The sequence below is a fragment of the Gigantopelta aegis genome, chromosome 5, assembly GCF_016097555.1.
Source record: "Gigantopelta aegis isolate Gae_Host chromosome 5, Gae_host_genome, whole genome shotgun sequence".
In the NCBI taxonomy this organism is placed as follows: domain Eukaryota; kingdom Metazoa; phylum Mollusca; class Gastropoda; order Neomphalida; family Peltospiridae; genus Gigantopelta; species Gigantopelta aegis.
In genome coordinates, this window is record NC_054703.1 from 23,419,884 (window position 1) to 23,440,007 (window position 20,124).

General features: G+C 38.2%; 1 protein-coding gene across 2 annotated transcripts in view; it reads right to left on the reverse strand.

The window, feature by feature from the left end:
• Positions 1-12,014: 12,014 nt before the first annotated feature.
• LOC121373417 (galactoside alpha-(1,2)-fucosyltransferase 2-like) overlaps positions 12,015-20,124 on the reverse strand; it is a 42,480-nt gene continuing 34,370 nt past the window's right edge. For both annotated transcript variants that reach the window (XM_041500062.1, XM_041500061.1), the window contains exon 2: positions 12,015-13,711. In XM_041500062.1, the coding sequence (XP_041355996.1) occupies positions 12,508-13,557 (1,050 nt within the window). In that variant the 5' untranslated portion in view covers positions 13,558-13,711 and the 3' untranslated portion in view covers positions 12,015-12,507. The remainder of the gene's footprint in view (positions 13,712-20,124) is intronic.

Consider the following 20,124-nt stretch of genomic DNA (forward strand, 5'->3'; position numbering starts at 1 on the left):
AGCGACAAAATGAATGAATGAATGAATGTTTAACGACACCCCAGCACCAAAATACATATCGGCTATTGGGTGTCTCAAATGGTAAGTATATGAAACTATTATTTACATAATTATGTAAAACCACAATGTAAGGGGCTGTGTCGGGGGGGGGGGGGGGGGGGGGTATAGTACAAGACATAAATCAAGGTATGTGTTAAAACTTTGTATAGAAAACAAAGTGTTTTAAAAACTTTAAAATTAATTATGTGTGGAATTTAAAGGCATACTGTCACGGATTTAAGGACCGTATTTCTCTAAAAATGGATAATAAATAAAAATTACATTTATTGTTGGAAACCAAATCTAGCTATCGCATCACCTTAACTGAACCATGATGGAGTGAAATCCATGTCATCCCTCTCTGCAATTTTAGTGTTTTGAATTATGGACCATTGCCATAATTCAATTATTTTTACAAAATGTCATTAATAAATGGAGTATGGTGATTATGAAGATGGTTGAATAAAGTACTTTTAGGGATAAATCAAATTATTTTTGTTCAGGTAATACTTTGTTAGACCATTAAAGGATTCCAAAACATTTCTGTGGCGTTTCTCGTCGGCTTGAGATGACCACACTCCACCAAAATGTGCCGCACGGTTAGTGTACACTGACAATGTTCACACTGAGGATGAGGGTCCTTTTTAAATAAATAAATGCGTCAAATAAGCGTAGGTCCTTTGAAAACGCTTCAAGGGATTTACATAAAAACTACTTGAGCATTCTAGCGCGTGTCCCCCCATTCCTATCACCACTATATCTGTACCAGGCGCGTGTGCAGGAATATTAGCAAGGGCGGGTCGAGACAGAGTAAAGTGAAGTATATACAGGGTCGAAACATGTTCATTAAGAAAATGTATTAAAAATAGAGAACTTTTGCTTAAAGGGACATTCCTGAGTTTATTGCAATTTTAAAGATGTTATCGACTAACAGAGACTTTTTAACGATTGTAATTGCATATCAAATATATTTTTCTGCATAAAATATTAGTGGCTGTATATGAAACGTTCTAATATTTGTACTAGGTTAAATTTCATTTTATTTCCTAAAAGTTTGGGCTTTTTGCAAATACATGTATTAAGACGACCAGAAACACATTGAATATACAGACACTGATATTATAAACAACAAAAAATATATTTAATATGCAAGTTTAATCGTAGAAATATTTTATTAGTCGGAAACATCTTACAGTGGAACAAACTCAGGAATGTCCCTTTAACTTTGGTATACTATAGTTTGCTGCTCAGTGAAAAGAGGAAAGATTACTAGCATTATGTTTTCTCGTTAATCACTAACCCTTTAATAAACCCCTATCCAGGACAGACAACCCAGATGGCTGAGCAACGTGTCCGGAACATCGTGCATGAAAGGGGCGGGACGCAGCCCAGTGGTAAAGCACTCGCTTGATGCGCGGTCGGTTTGGGATCAATGCTCTTCTGTGGGCCCATTGGGCTATTTTTCATTCCAGCCGGAGCACCACGAATGGTATACCAAAGGCCGTGGTATGTGGTATCCTGTCTATGGGATGGTGCATAAAAAGATACCTTGCTACTAATGGAAACATGCAGCGGGTTTCCTCTCTAAAACTATATATATCAAAATTACCAGATGTTTGACATCCAATAGCCGATGATTAATCAATGAATGTGCTCTAGTTGCGTCGTTAAACTAAACAAACTTCTTCTTCGTGCATGAACTTTAATTGGAGATATAACAATAAATGTGAATCAGGTGCGACCCTAAATCAGTCTTATGTACGCATTAGCAGAACCAAGATCCAAATGGACGTAATTGAATGAACATTCTAAGTAAGATACAATGTTTGTGCAATAGGTACAACACTATATTTTAGAGGATGAAGTACGTTTTAATTTGTGTTTCCTACTTTCAGTTTCAGTTTCGACCCGACACAGCGTCACGCGTTCTGGTCGCTGATCGTCGGGCCGGCGGTGGCGTGGACGTCCACGTACGGGGTCAACCAGGTCTGCGTCCAACGATACTGCGCCCTTCCCTCTCTTAAACAAGCCAAAACGTGAGTCGAAATATATCAAACCCCTCCCCATGCCTCCCTTTTTTCTTTCCACCCTCTCTCTCTGTCTCTGTCTCTCTCTCTCTCTCTCTCTCTCTCTCTCTCTCTCTCTCTCTCTCTCTCTCTCTCTCTCTCTCTCTCTCTCTCTCTCTCTCTCTCTCACCGAATCTACCGAGGGGTTTCGATCCTTCGTCCCAGGCACACTAGAAGAGCACTCTGCTGAGTAAGTCTAAATACCCGCTCTTTTCTTCCCGACTCTCTGTCCATCATTTCTGTTTCTCGCAGAGAAATTTTGCTCAAGCAGGAAGAAGATTCTTCGACGTTTGCAAGTCTTCAAGAAATTCTTCTGATAATAGTATTGTATTAAGCTTTAGGTCCCCTGCGGGTGCGGTAACCTCGCCGTGGTGCAGGGGTGTAACATTCTCTTTCAGAATGGCCAATACAGCACAAATCCCCTTGTTTTCTTCGAGGTAGAGTTGAAATTTTGAGTAAAAGTCTGTATCTATCTGTGATATTTGTATTTTTGCACAGTTCTTTACACTGTTTTTATTTAAATCTTGAATTTTTGTATTGATGTTGATCATCACTTTATTTGTTTGCATTACCATAGTTTGACACCCAATAGCCGATGTATTTTTTGTGCTGGGGTGTCGTTAAAGGGACATTCCTGAGTTTTCTGCATTGTAAGATGTTTCCGACTAATAAAATATTTCTACGATTAAACTTACATATTAAATATATTTTCTTGTTTATCAATGTCTGTATATTCAATGTATTTCTGGTCGTCTTAATATTTGTAACAAGCCCAAACTGGATTTTGTCTTCTAATAATTTCGTACGTACGAACAAATTATATTTTAGGAAATAAAATGAAAATTAACCTAGTACAAATATTAGAACGATCAGAAACACGTTTAATATACAGCCACTAATATTCTAAATAAGAAAATATATTTAATATGTAAGTTTAATCGTAGAAATATTTAATCAGTTGACAACATCTTAAAACATTGCAGCAAACTCAGAAATGTCCCTTTAAACATTCATTCATTTATTCATTCATTCATTCATTCATTCATTCATTCAGCTTTAGGTATCAGATCAGGGGCGGGGGGGGGTGGGGGAGAACCTAACGGTAAAGCGTTCGCTTATGCTCAGTTAGGGACAGGGCGTAGCCCAGTGGTTAAGCGTTCGGTGGACCCATTGGAATATTTCTTGTTCCAGCCAGTGCTCCAAAACTGGTGCAACAAAGGCCGTGGTATGTACTATCCTGTCTGTGCGATCGTGCATATAATAGATCCCTTACTGCCAGTGTCGGATTTATAAGGGGGCAAAGGTGGCAACTGCCCCGGGCCCCCCTGCCAAAGGGGACCCCAGACTAAGGACTTCCTTTATAAAAAAAAGAATGTATTAATTATAAAATTTGTTATTGGTTTTTATTTGTCATGTAGTTTAATTTCTATGTTGAGGGGCCCCCGAACCGGAAGCGCCCCGGGCCCCTGTCCCGGGACCCCCAAGGCCTAAATCCGGTCCTGCTTACTGCTAATCGAAAACGAGTAGCTCATGAAGTGGCGATAGCGGGTTTCCTCTCTCAATATCTGTGTGGTCCATAGCCATATGTCTGACGCCATATAACCGTAAATAAAATGTGTTGAGCGCGTCGTTAACAAAAATATTTCCTTCCTTCCTTCGCCCATTTATTCCAGACTACCACTTTCAAAACAATACAAATGTCGTTGATCATCATAATAGTTTATTAGTGTGTTACTGGCCTTTGAGCATTTTCAAAATACATAAAAAATAAATAAAATACAGTGGTATATGAACACAATAACATACAAAGATAACACATCATAAATTAGACGTTCTGATAAATGTGTTTGACTAGATATATATATAAAAAAAATATAAGTACCCCAAAACATAATCACCCAAAAATATGATCAAAATATAATCACCCAAAAATATGATCAAAATACAATCACCCAGGTAAATATAGTGAAGTTAAGAAAAATATATGAAACTCCTCTAAAGCGGACACCAAGTTAAAAAGTCCTCTTTTAAGAGGTATCCGGTTTAGAGAGGTTCTCTTCTGTACAGATATTTAAAAAGGTATCCGGTTTACAGAGGTTCTATACTTAGTCTATTACTCCATTGTTCAAATACTGTAAAATTTCTAAATATACTGATGCAAAGAAATAAAGGATTACACAGATAGCAACAAGAATAATGACTGCTTCAAAAATCAATTCATATTGTCAGAAGTTGACGGGGAACATATAGGCAACAGATTCAACACCACAGACATTCAATCCCACATTACAACTTGGTATTAATTACAGACATTACTACGCTAGTAGTGAATTAAATTTGGTCTACAATTTGATGTGTTCCCTTATTTCTTTCAATCAGTATATCTGCACAAATGTATTATTTTTGAACACATAGGAGTCTTTTTTTTAAATATTGTAAGATGTTATCCACTAACAAAGACTTTTTAAAGGGACATTCCTGAGTTTGCTGCATTGTAAGATGTTTCCGAATAATAAAATATTTCTACGATTAAACTTACATATTAAATATATTTTCTTGTTCAAAATATCAGTGTCTCTATATTCAATGTGTTTCTGGTCGTCTTAATATTTGTAAGAAGCCCAAACTGGATACTGTCTTCAAATAATTTCGTGCGTACGGAAAAAAATAATATTTTAGGAAATAAAATGAAATTTAATCTAGTAAAAATATTAGAACGATCAGAAACACGTTTAATATACAGCCATTAATATGTTGTGCAGAAAAATATATTTGATATGTAATTACAATCGTTGAAAAGACTCTGTTAGTCGATAAAATAATTATTTAAAGTTGCAGCAAACTCAGGAATGTCCCTTTAACGATTGTAATTACATATCAAATATATCTTTCTGCATAAAATATTAGTGGCTGTATATTAAACGTGTTTACGATAGTACTAATATTTGTACTAGGTTAAATTTCATTTTATTTCCAAAAATATAATTTTTTCGTACGTACGAAATTATTTGAAGACAAAATCCAGTTTGGGATTCTTACTAATATTAATACGATCAGAAACACATTGAATATACAGACACTGATATTCTAAACAAGAAAATATATTTAAAATGTAAGTTTAACCGTAGAAATATTTTATTAGTCGGAAACATCTTACAATGCAGCAAACTCAGGAATGTCCCTTTAAGCGCATAGATACCCTATGCATTTAAGTTGATCTTAGGGCTAAGATCGCTTCGTGCAAAAGGGTCCTGGACCGGAACTTTTAAATGGGGAATTCCCTTATATTTTTACTGCAGTTAGCGCCTATTATTTACTGACGTCATATATGATTTACAAAATACATCACATCATATTTAAAACAATTCACAAGGCTGCCGCAGAGTAAGATTCTTAATTTTAAGTAAATCCATGAACGGAGTTTTGATCATAGATTTAACAAAGTGTTGTTATAACGTTAAATTAAAAAGTGTTAATTTTGCAAAAGAACATACCACTCGACAGCTACGTGAGATATATATATATATATATATATATCACATACCATTCGGAATAAAGAGGGAGTTGGTTTTTTATCACACATACGCGGTCTCGTGGTATATATTCTTGCCCAAAATAAACTCGTGCAATAAATAGGAAGCGAAAACAACGTTTGTGAAGTTTTGTATATTTATCACACACCATTCCGGAATAAAGAGGGTGGTTTGTTTTTCCCATTTTATCATGCATTGGACATACACAATAGTTCCTGTCTTCTAATAAATCTGACCAACAAAACCCGTTATCCGCGATCCAGACCGTATCTCTACACAATGCAGAGTCCAGTGGATAATTGGCAAAATTGTGGTTGATTCCACGAATATATCCAGTGTGTCGTCTATAGGAGGACACCCACTCCCGAAGATATACTGTACTGCCACCGCCACAAAGAGGACTGCCACTCACAGAGTAGTTTCCTAAATCAAAACTAGCTACGATAGAGCTCATGGGTAAAATAAATCAATGTATCCTAGTGGTGTTGTTAAACAAAAAAAAACCTTTACTGAAAAATACATTCTTCCTGTGCTACCACCACCATAAAGAGGACTGCCATTCATAAATTAGTTTAATTAATAAATCAGTGTGCTCTAGTTGTATCGTTAAACACAAAAACCCACTTTACTGAAATATATATTCTTCTTGTACTGCCACCGCCACAAAGAGGACTGCCATTCACAAATTAGTTTCCTAAATCAAAACTAGCTACGATAAAGCTCGTGATTAAAATAATAAAATTAAATTTAGCCTAGTACAAATATTAGAACGATCAGAAACACGTTTAATATACAGCCACTAATATGTAATTACAACGGTTAAAAAGTATCTGTTAGTCGATAACATCTTAAAAATTGTAGCAAACTCAAGAATGTCCCTTTAAGAAAAACATGTAAAAGTACTGAGTACTCATAATATCAAGATCCAATAAAATAAATTATAATTAATAACATCCAGCATTTAAACATTCCCGAGTTTGCTGCATTGTAAGATGTTTCGGAGTAATAAAATATTTCTACGATTAAACTTCCATATTACATATATTTTCTTGTTTACAATATCAGTGCCTGTACATTCAATGTGTTTCTGGTCGTTTTAATATTTGTAACAAACCCAAACTGGAGTTTGTTTTCAAATAATTTCGTACGTACGAAAAAAGTATTTTAGGAAATAAAATTAAATTTAACCTAGTACAAATAGTAGAATGATCAGAAACACGTTTAATATACAGCCACTAATATTTTATGCAGAAAAATATATTTAATATGTAATTACAATGGTTAAAAAGTATCTGTTAGTCGATAACATCTTAAAAATTGCAGCAAACTCAGGAATGTCCCTTTCAGAAAAACATGTAAAAATAACGAGTACTCATAATATCACGATCCAATAAAATAAATTATAATTAATAACATCCAGCATTTAATCCCAGCTTCAGTACGTAAATACATCTGAATGAAAAAACCGTAATACATGATTAAAATGGTATCTCTGCACAATGCAGAGTCCAGTGGGTGTTTTCAAACCAGTGGTTGATTCCATGAATCTCTATTTAGTGTTGTTGCAAACATATTTTATTGTACAAAGAACAAAAGAATTGGGCACAAGTTTGACAACTTACGAGGCCCTCTTCTATATTCATACAATATACTTGGCGACCTATATTACATAGCTGTAAATATACACTACATGCAAACATCCATGGATAACCAGTGGAAGGAAATTATTATATACAAACGAATGTGAAGGAAAGAAAGACAGAAAATAAAAAGGATGTTAAATAGTTTATTTAGTGTCTCGTCTACAGGTGGGAACCCTCTCGAGATTCGTTACTGGAGATTTCATCCCTCTTGCACTTTGACGCCATATAACCGTAAATAAAATGTGTTGAGTGCGTCGTTAAATAAAACATTTCTTTCTTTCCCTCTTGCACTGCCAAAATGAGGACTGCCTCTCCCAGAGTAGGTTTTTTTAAAAGTGTTTTTTTTTTTTTTTAATAAAGTTTATTATTACTCCCAGACTAGTTTACTAAATTAAAACTAACATCGGATAGAACTCATTTGAATAATGACAGCCGTGATGACGTGCACTCATGAATCACTGTCATAACGGTGGTGATGTCGGGTGTTCGCGAAAGTTGAGCATATCCTGTTCCAGTAGTGGCACCTGTCATGAGTATTGCCACCACAGCTGTCGTCTGTCACTTAAAGGGACATTCCTGAGTTTTCTGCATTGTAAGATGTTTCCGACTAATAGAATATTTCTACGATTAAACTTATATATTTAATATATTTTCTTGTTTAGAATATCAGTGTCTGTATATTCAATGTGTTTCTGGTCGTCTTAATACATATATTTGTAAAAAGCCCAAACTGGATTTTGTCGTCAGATAATTTCGTACGTACGAAAAAAAAACATATTTTAGAAAATAAAATGAAATATACAAATATTAGACCGATAAGAAACACGTTTATATTGGTATTTTGTCTTACTGAGCGTTATCGTTTAAAAACCAAAAAATAATTCAAAATAAAATATTAACTTTTAGCAAGTATGTTTTAAATGTAATTTTAAGTATTTTCATTCATTTCATTTGAAATTACATGTATGTTCTACCAGCCTTATATCCGGTGGCTTAAAGGGACATTCCTGAGTTTGCTGCAATTTTAAAGATGTTATCGACTAACAAAGACTTTATAACGATTGTAATTACATATCAAACATATTTTTATGCATAAAATATTAGTGGCTGTATATTAAACGTGTTTGTGATCGTTCTAATATTTGTACTAGGTTAAATTTCATTTTATTTCCTAAAATGTGTTTTTTTACACGTACGAAATTATTTGAAAACAAAATCCAGTTTGGGCTTCTTACAAATATTAAGACGACCAGAAACACATTGAATGTACAGGCACTGATATTGTAAACGAGAAAATATATTTAATATGGAAGTTTAATCGTATACAGTGTTCTAGCTAGGATTTTGATGGGGCAGGGCGCTAATTTAATTGTAGGGCATTTTTAACGCGAAAATCTTATTTTGGAGGCAAGTTCTGGATATTGTATTAGTCCGAAACATCTTACAATGCAGCAAACTCGGGAATGTCCCTTTAAACATGACACCACCGAGGCCGGTAAACCTCTGCATACATTTTCATCTCCTTGGTGAAACACTTGCACTTTGTTTGATTTCGTCGTTTCAGATGAATGAATGAATGAATGAATGAATGAATGAATGAATGAATGAATGAATGAATGTTTAACGACACCCCAGCACGAAAAATACATCGGCTATTGGGTGTCAAACTATGGTAATGCAAATAAATAAATAAAGTGATGATCAACATCAATATAAAAATTCAAGGTTTAAACAAAAACAGTGTAAAGAACTGTGCAAAAATACAATTACAAATATCACAGAATTTTACGGACACCGAATTTTACTCTAAACTTCAATTTGTGCTGTATTGGCCATTCTCAAAGAGAATGTTACACCCCTGCACCACGGTGAGGTTACAGCACACGCAGGGGCGTTTCAGATGAAGTAAAGCGCTCCCGGTCGGTTTACGATCGGTCCCTGTCGGTGGCCCTATTGGGTTATTTCTTGTTCCAACTAGTGCTTCACAACTGGTGTAACAAAGGCCGTGGTATGTACTATCCTGTCTGTAGGATGGTGCATACAAAATAACCACTGCTGCTAATCGAAAAGAGCAGCCCATGAAGTGGAGACAGCGGGTTTCCTCTTTCAATATCTGTGTGGTCCTTAACCATATGTCCAACGCTAAATAACCGTAAATAAAATGTGTTGAGTGCGTCGTTGAATAAATCATTTCCTTCTTCCTCTTTATGGCGGAAGCCACCTGTAAGGCAGGAAATCCTCACCGTTCATGAACACCTGATATCAGTCTTGACTTGGACTCTCGAGTGTATGTCAGCCAAGATATATTTATTCCAACCAGTTAACTAGTCTGGGAGTGGCAGTCCTCGTTTGAGCGCTTTCAAGAAGGATTCATTGTAGAACAGACATTATGTACAATGACCTCACACAAATTGCAATAACAGCTTTCTCAGTTGTTTTGTACCCCTGGATATATCCTCTTTGACATAAAAAAATGTCTTTAGAAATCCTCCGGGGGGGGGGGGGGGGGGGGGGGGGGGGGGGGGGGGGGGAGTCCCAAAGTTTGAGAAATCCAATATGGCCGCCACCCGGCTTAATGTCAATCGTTCTTTAAAAATCCAGAAGTGATACAATCTTGAACAATACCACTTTTTAGGGGGCTCTGTGGTCGAGGAATCCTATTCTATTCTTATTTTGACGATTTGAGGTCAAGGTCACCCCCTGAAGGTTACCCTAAATGTATGGGAACAGTAAAGGATCTCCTCTGGAGTGGATTTACCATAGTTTGACACCCAATAGGCGATGTATTTTTCGTGCTGGGGTGTCGTTACACATCTAATCTAATCTAATCTAATCTAATCTAATCTAATCTAATCATGGGAGTGGCTGTCCTCCTACAGACGACGCACCAGATAAGAGATTCGTGAAATCCACCACTATTTTGCCAAATACGCATTCGTCTCTGCATTGTGCAGAGATGCGGTCTTGTTAGCGGCGATAACGAGTTTTATCGTTCATATTTATTAGTAAATAGAACACACTGGAGACAGTATCTACTAAATACGATGTATCACTGACCAAAATGATGCCTGGTGCTATTCTATATTTTTAATTTATTTGTTTGTATTTACCATAGTTTGACACCCAATAGCCGATGTATTTTTCGTGCTGGTGTGTTGTTAAACATCTATGTCTGTCTGTCTTATCTATTTATTCCATATTTTGAACTTGTGCATACTTTTTTCATCTCTCTTATTATTATTTTTTATTATTTTGGATTAAAGGGACATTCCTGAGTTTGCTGCAATTTTTAAGATGTTATCAACAGAGACTTTTTGACCATTGAATTACATATCAGATATATTTTCCTGCATAAAATATTAGTTGCTGTATATTAAACGTGTTTCTGATCGTTTTAATATTTGTACTGGGTTAAATTTCATTTTATTTCCTAAAATATATTTTTTTCGTACCTACGAAATTATTTGATGACCAAATCTAGTTTGGGCTTTTCGCAAATACAGTAGAATCTCATTGGCTCGAACACTGTCGGTGCATCAAAGTCTGTTCGACCCATCGGGTAGTTCGAACCATGCATTTGGCCGTAACGAAGTCGCCGTCAAATGTCGGATGAGATACATATTTGTAACAATTATTTACCGCCGTTAAATAAACAAATAACAAACACACTGGTAGTCTGTATTTATAAATATTTATTAATTTAAAAAATCGTTCTTTATTATGCTGTTGTAGAATCTTTTGCGACATATTAACAACGTTGAGAAAAAATGAAAGTGCATGAAGCACAGGCGGAGGTCCTTTACCTGTTATTGTTGCAGTCACTATATTACATTGATCTCTCCTGTATTTCAAGTTAAAAACAAAATATGCCGACGCTCATGCGTAGAGTAGCGATTAAAATGATTAAAGTAAACCGGCGAGGCCTGCCTAGGTTCACCAATTGATTGGTGTTACATGCAAGGTTCATTCAGCTAACGATTACGTAGTACAATTGTCTGTACTAGAAAGATAATTGCCGATAGGTGCTAAATAAACACTAGAATTAATTCGTTCCACTTCCGAATTTATAATAACTTTGTGACTGACGTCGATGAAAAATTCGTACATAAATATTTTTTTGTATTTCTTCGGATAGACTTAGTCGTTCGAGCTAAATATGTTTAATTTTACAGTTCGGACCAATAAACTGGTTCGAGAGAAAGCTTCTGTTCGACCCCAGGGGTATTCGACCAATCAGCACCAAAATAAAAGGGTTTAATAGAGAGAGAAAATCGGGACATTGTTCTTCATTCGAGAATACCGGGAGGTTCGACCGTTGGGCGTTCAAGCCAATGAGATTCTACAGTAAATGTATTAAGACGACCAGAAACACATTGAATATACAGACACTGATATTCTAAACAACAAAAAATATATTTAATATGCAAGTTTAATCGTAGAACTATTTTATTAGTCGGAAACATCTTACAATGCAGGAATGTCCCTTTAAAAATGGTTGAAACATGGTGCCACAAGTTTGAATACATAGGGTATGTTAAAATATTCAGTGCGAAAGGAGAGGTTGTAGTAGTCGTATACCTACCCATTTCAACTTATTTTCGTGCTTATATCCAATTATGGTTCAAGCATGCTGTTCTGGGCACACACCTCAGCTATCTGGGCTGTCTGTTCAGGACAATGGGTTAGTTGTCAGTGGTTAATGAGAGAGAAGAGGGTGTAGTTGTTTTACACCTACCCATTGTCTCGTTAAAACTCGCTCTGGGTTGGAGGCGGTACCGGGTTGCGAACCCTGTACCTACCAGCCTTATGTCTGATGGGTTAACCACGATACCACCGAGGCCGGTATCAGGCATACTACGCCTAGTCCATGGATGTCGTACATTATTTCACTGGCCATTTCCAAAGAAAGAAAGCGTTTAGTTCGTTTTAGGTTTTTTCTTCCCAAAGTTATAAATTAAATCCATAATTGGTTATAAAAAGGGTATGAAACTTGTAAAATAATATTCATTATCTCGCGCTAAAACTTGTGTAAATTGAAAATTATTTCATTCGGGACATAAATATAAAACAAAATGGAAATATCGGTATCAGTTATTGTCGAATTTATGCCCCTTGTGAAATAGTTTCCATATAAAAAAAAGATTTCACTCGGAACGTAAATTTGATCATAACTGTTAACTCGTTCATTATTCTCTATCTAACAATTGACACCGACACAGTTTAGTGCTAGGATCCTAATGGCACCCAGCCAGGCAGAAAGTGGTCTTCTTTTTTAAATCCTCGAGAAATGGTTTTCCCCGGATTTGGGTAGTCTTTGAAATAAACTGTGTGTCCGTTGATCAGCCACGCTGTCCACCAGCTGTACGTCCCCACCGTCATGATCATGTGATCACACAACGACATCGTCGCCATGTCAACCGCGGCATCGCCTTTATCAATCACGATGACGTCATGGCTCTTGGCGAATTTCTCGCGGCACCATTTGACGTCATCGCTCGCCAGCAGAAACGTGACGTTGCCGTAGCGACGTCTCATGTACGTCATTGCATTCTGGACGTACGACAACGGAGCTGTCACGTATCCCATTCTCGTCTCCGTTGGTGTCGTCATATCCGTTCGTCTCACGTGAACGGCTATGACCGGTTTGGTTTTATTCTGAAAAAGTTGCTTAAACTTCTCCATAGCCGCTCTGTCGATACTCGGTTTGAAAGTGAATTCTCGTCGAACCAACTCCCGAATGTCTTCGAAATACCTCCAACTCTGTAAATACTTCGACAGCGAAATGTTTTTCTTCGGCAGTTTTTCCATCTTGCTGTCGTAGCAAGCGTAACATTGTTCCGACAATGTGACCCAGTTTGGTTTTTTGTTGTGAGATTCCACAAACGAAAGCTTGAAGTGTTTGAGTAATGGGTTAGACAGTGGCACGAAAGGCCTCCTGTCGTTCTTTGCGGCAATTCCAAGCAAAGACGCATATTGAAACATCCAGTTTCCCATTCGTCCAATATTTCCAATCGTTAGAAGAAGATCAGTCGATTTCTTGAGCCGCCATTTTGAAAATAACGCAGACAGGTTCCCGCTTAAAGCGCCGCTTTTTACCGTCGTCGGTTGCATGGTAACGTTCTGGTTAGCAGTCCTACGTGTTGTCGCGTACGTTTTAATCGTACTGTTGGTATGTTGCCAATGGTAACGTACCGACAATATCGATAATGATAACTGAACGAATATCATCGACGCTGCTCCCAAAACAAGAGAGAAAAAGCACGTTTTGTATTTCATGATGATGATGGTCAAACATGTTATATTTCCGTCAGTGCCAGTTGTCAAGTATCATGTCCATTTGGCTGCACTTCCCATCGCGATTCTGAACAAACCAAATTCATCAGGTACTTCGTGTCTCTTTCTAAGTAGCCATCAACAGTTAGTATGTTACCTGCAAGAAAGAAAAAAAAGAGAGATAGAGTTTGAATGGTAGCATGAGGTGCTGCACAGTTTGCCTTTCGCCTCGTCACTAAAACTGCCAAAAACCACTTACCTGCGCGCTGAGGTCAGAGGCCACAATATAATGAAGTTTAAAGTTTGGTTTTTTGTTTAACGACACCGCTAGAGCACATTGATTTATTAACCATCGGCTATTGGAAGGAAATGGAAGGAAATGTTTTATTTAACGACGCACTCAACACATTTTATTTACAGTTATAATGCGTCAGACATATGGTTGAGGACCACACATATATATAGAGAGGAAACCCGCTGTCGCAACTTCATGGGCTACTTTTTTTCGATTAGCAGCAAGGGATCTTTTATGTGCACCATCCCACAGGCAGGATAGTACATGGCCGGAACGACAAATAGCCCAATGGGCCCACCGACGGGGATCGATTCTAGACCGACCGCGCATCAAGCGAGCGCGTTACCATTGGGCTACGTCCCCTCGGCTATTGGATGTCAAACATTTGGTAATTTTGACATATAGTCCTAGAGAGGACGTCCGCTATATTTTTCCATTAGTAGCAAGGGATCTTTTATATGCAATATTCCACAGACAGGATAACACATACCACGGCCTTTGGTATACCAGTCACGTTGGTCTGGCTACGACGATAAATAGCCCAATGGGCCCACCGACGATAATCGATCCGAAACCGAACGTGTATTAAAGGGACATTCCTGAGTTTGCTGCACTTTTTAATATGTTGTCGACTAACAGAGACTTTTTAACGATTGTAATTACACATCGAATATATTTTTCTGCATAAAATATTAGTGGCTGTATATTAAACGTGTTTATGAGACATTTTAATATTTGTACTAGGTTAAATTTCATCTTATTTCCTAAAATAATGTTTTTTCGTACGTTTGGGCTTCTTACAAATATTAAGACTACCAGAAACACATTCAATATACAGACACTGATATTCTAAACAAGAAAATATATTAAATATGTAAGTTTAATCGTAGAACTATTTTATTAGTCGGAAACATCTTACAATGCAGCAAACTCAGGAATATCCCTTTAAGCGAACGCGTTACCACTGGGCTACATCCCGCCCCCACAATATAATGCAAGTTCTTCTTTGAAGTGATAGTTTCAAGTTTCTTTTGTTTAACGACACCACAAGAGCACATTGATTTGTTAATCATCGGCTACTGGATGTCAAACATTTGGATATTATGACATATAGACTTAAAGAAAGCCCGATATATTTTTCCATTATAACGTGGTCTGTTATATTCACCACACCACAGACAACATAGTACATATCACAGCCTTTGATATACCAGTCATGGTGCACTGGCTGGAACGAGAAATAGCCCAATGGGCCCACCGACCGGGTTCGATCCTAGACCCACCTCGCATCAGGCGAACGCTTGGGGTGCGGTGGGGATGGCATTCGTTGTTTTGTACATGGGTTGTTGTTGTGTTTTTTTGCCACCCGTCTCCAGAAAATCTCGCTAAAACTCGCTCCCAAGCAGGGGTGCAGAAATGGAAAATATTTCACTAGCCCGCCGGACCAGAACCAACAAAAATTGCCGGTGATTATACACAATTCTTGACTGAATCGGATATTACCTGGCAATTTCATGGACAATACGTAATCACAATCAGGGCCGTAGCTAGGATTTTTTGTTTGGGGGGGGGGGGGGGGGGAGGGGCAACTGAGTAGTTAATAGTCTAAAACTCCTTAAACAGTTAAGAAGAGAATTTTCTTTAAGTTTCTATAATGCTTTCCGGATGTTTTCGGGGGAGGGGGGACTGCCCCCTCCCCCACCCCCCCCCCGCTAGCTACGGCCCTGACAATACATAATCCCTAATGACACGTAGGCCTATCCGGTGTAACATAATAGGTATGCTAAATAAGCGTTTCCGGTGACCAACTCGACCGCAATGCTTGTAAACAACGCCACCCGTTGCCGGGCAACCGTATTGATTATGTCATAATAGAGCATTCACACTTGGCCAGTCCGATTAAAGATTAAAGACACATTTATACATTTAACCGCCATTAGGTACAGTATTAATCAAGGGGCGGATACTGCAGTTTTGTTAGGGTGGATGGAATGGAACGGAATATTATGTTCAGGCGCGGATCCAGGTTTTTGGATTTTATTAATTGGGGGTGGGGTGGTAAATATAAGACTTTTCACCTTATAAAAAGGCAAAATGAATTACTTGACCAAAAATAGAAGAGTGAGAGAGAGAGAGAGAGAGAGAGAGAGAGAGAGAGAGAGAGAGAGAGAGAGAGAGAGAGAGAGAGAGAGAGAGAGAGAGAGAGAGAGAGAGAGAGAGAGATAGAGAGAGAGGAGAGAGACAGACAGACAGACAGGAGAGAGACAGACGGATGGGGGAGGGGAGAGAGACAGATGAGAGATACAATCGGACAAAGTGGTGTAGGAAACCCGCTGGATGTTGGCTTGGTTTTGGGGTTGTTATTGTTGTTGTGTGTGTGTGTGTGTGTGTGTGTGTGTGTGTGTTTGTGTGTTTGGGTTTGGGTTTGGGTTTTTGTGGGGCGGTGTGGGAGTTTCATGGTTCAGAGATAGAGGAAACCCGTCTCCGCCACACAGGTTACCGAAAACCAGCAAGGGGTCTTTTATACGCATTTTCGGAAAGACAGGGTAGTAAAAACAACAGCGCTTCGTGTACCAGTCTAGAAACACGGGTTACGAGTCTAGACCCCTACTATTCCCACCCTACCCCACCCGCCCTGCAAAGACGCCTGCAACCTGCGTCTGAGCATACAATGGCCACGCCGCAAACCGGAAAGGTGGTGCTGGATTTCATTCTTTTTTGACGGTATGTGGGTTGAATGTTATGCATGGGTTGAACGTAGGAGAGTTGGTTTGAATCGACAAAACTGACGTAGGAGACGATCAGACTGGCAACTGTCACGACCAAACTGAACAACTCGACGGTCCCCCCCCCCCCCCCCCCCCCCCCCCCAACATACGACGACGGGTGCGCTCAAGATTAACAACTACTCTTTCGTAGAAATTGTATACGACGAAAATCGAGTTGTAAATTAAAAAAAGTAAAGTTTGTTTTATTTAACGACGCCGCTAGAGCACATTGATTTTTTATCTTATCATCAGCTACTGGACGTCAAACATATGGTCATTCTGACACTGGGTTTTTTAGAGGAAACCCGCTGTCGCCACATAGGCTACTCTTTTTACGACAGGCAGCAAGGGATCTTTTATTTGCGCTTCCCACAGGCAGGATAGCACAAACCATGGCCTTTGTTGAACCAGTTATGGATCACTGGTCGGTGCAAGTGATTTACACCTACCCATTGAGCCTTGCGGAGCACTCACTCAGGGTTTGGAGTCGGTATCTTGATTAAAAATCCCATGCCTCGACTGGGATCCGAACCCAGTACCTACCAGCCTGTAGACCGATGGCCTGCCACGACGCAACGAGGCCAGTGTGTAAATTAAAAGGACATTCCTGAGTTTGCTGCAATGTTTAAGATGTTATCGAATAACAGAGACTTTTTAACGATTGTAATTACATATCAAATACATTTTTCTGCATAAAATAGCAGTGGCTGTATATTAAATGTGTTTCTGATCGTTCTAATATTTGTACTAGGTTAAATTTCATTTCATTCACTAAAATATATTTTTTCATACGTACGAAATTATTTGAAGACAAAATCCAGTTTGTGCTTCTTAGAAATATTAAAGGGACATTCCTGAGTTTGCTGCAATTTTTAAGATGTTATCGACTAATAAAATGATTCTACGATTAAACTTACATATTAACTGTATTTTCTTGTTTAGAATATTAGTCGCTGTATATTAAACGTGTTTCTGATCGTTCTAATATTTGTACAAGGTTAATTTTCATTTTATTTCCTAAAACATTTTTTTTTCTTACGTACGAAATTATTTGAGGACAAAATCCAGTTTGGGCTTCTTACAAATATCAAGACGACCAGAAACGCATTGAATATACAGACACGGATATTCTAAACAAGAAAATATATTTAAAATGTAAGTTTAATCGTTGAAATATTTTATTAGTCAGGAATGTCCCTTTAATCATTTGGTTTCATTAGTAGCAAGCGATTTGTTATATGCACCATCCCACAGGCAGGATAGCACATACCACGGCCTTTGATATACCAGTCGCGGTGCACTGGCTGGAACGAGAAATAGCTCAATGGGCCCACCGACGGGGATCGATCCAAGATCAACTGCTATATACAAACATCACAGATAAATAATGTGTACGCCATTTTAAATTTGCTCCACCCCCTAGGACAAACTCCTAAATTCGCCCCTGAGAAGTATAATTGTCACGGGTTTATTGAAAAATAAATAGCAGTAAATGTGTCTAATGAATCAACATTACAGTAAATTACTGCGATCCCATTATCCACATTACAACAAACGATGTTGTATCTGGTGTGTGTGTGTGTGTGTGTGTGTGTGTGTGTGTGTGTGTGTGTGTGTGTGTGTGTGTGTGGTGTGTGTGTGTGTGTGTGTGCCTATGTGTGTGTGTATGTGTGTGTGTGTGTGTGTGTATGTGTGTGTGAGTGCATGCGTGTGTGTGAGTGTGCGAGTGTGTGTGTCTGTATTTGTGTGTGCATGTGTGTGTGCCTGTTTGTATGTGTGCCTGTATGTGTGTGTGAGTGTGTATGTGTGTGTATGTGTGTGTATGTATGTGTGTGAGTTTGTGTGTGTGTGTATGTGTGTGTGACTGCATGTGTGTCTGTGTGTATGTGTGTGTGAGTGCGTGTGTGTGTGTGTGTGTGAGTGTATGTGCGTGTGTGCCTGTGTGTGAGTGTGTGTGTGTGCGTGTGTGTGTGCGTGTGTGTGTGGACGGAAGGAAGGAAATGCTTATTTAACGACACAATCAACACATTTTATTTACGGTTATATGGCATCAAACATATGGTTAAGGACCACACGGGTATTGAGAGAGGAAACCCGCTGTCGCCACTCCATGGGCTACTCTTTTCGATTAGCAGCACGGGATTTTCTATATGCACCACACCATAGACAGGATAGTATATACCATGGCTTTTGTTACACCAGCTGGGGAGCACTGGCTGGAATGAGAAATAGCCCAATGGGTCCACCGACGGGGATCAATCCTAGACTGACCGCGCATCAAGCGAGCGCTGTACCACTGGGCTATGTCCCGCCTCTGTGTGTGAGTGGCGGAATAATTTTTAAATACAAAAAAAAAACCCCGTAAAAACGTGCAACATTTCGCTTAGGTTATGCCTCTAGTTGGAGAAAACATATATATCTAGTAAAACATTATATACATGTGAAACCCCTCTAAACCGGAGCACCATCGGGACCACGTAAAAAGATCCGGGTAATTAAGAGGGTGTGGTCCGGTTATTAGAGAGATTAAGTTCTTTTCTGACTTCTAAATAAATGAACCGTGAAAAATATCGGTCGGTTTTTAGGGAATTCCAGTTTGACAGAGGGTCCGGTTTTGAGAGTTTCTACTAATATATCGATATATATAATAAGGGTTATATATATAATATATTATATATATATATATATATATAGTTGTTGTTGTGTGTGTGTGTGTGTGTGTGTGTGTGTGTGTTGTGTGTGTGTGTGTGTGTGTGTTTGTGCGCGCGCGCGCGCGCGGCGTACATACATATATATAATATATATATCTATATATATAATCTATATATATATATAATATATATTGATAGATGGATAGATATTGTACGTACGAAATTACTGGGAGGTAAATCCAGTTTGGACTACTAGACTACAGGTTACTAGAAACACTGAGATGACAAGATTCACGTTGAATGTACAAGCACTATTACTTTATACAACAAAATGTTCCTAGTAATTTTAATCGTTCAAAAGACAGAACAGCTAGGATACAGCGTTAATGTTTGTTTATATAGAATATAGCGTAATGTGTGTTTATATAGGATACAGCGTAATGTGTGTTTATTTTGGATACAGCGTAATATGTGTTTATATAGGATACAGCGTAATGTGTGTTTATATATTTAACGACGCACTCAACACATTTTATTGACAGTTATATGGTTAAGGCCCATCACACAGATGATAGAGATGAAGGAAGGAAGGAATATTTTATTTATTTAACGACGCACACAACACATTTTAATTACGGTTATATGGCGACAGACATATGCTTAAAGACCACTCAGATAATGTTTAGAGAGGAAACCCGCTGCCGCCACGAACTACTCTTTCCGATTAGCAGCAAAGGGACCGCACTGGCATTCAAAGGCCGTGTATGTTGTTTCCTGTCCAGGGAAGTCTATAAAAGGAAACAAAAGAAAGTTTGTTTTTTTAACGACGCCACTAGAGCACATTGGTTTGCTTAAA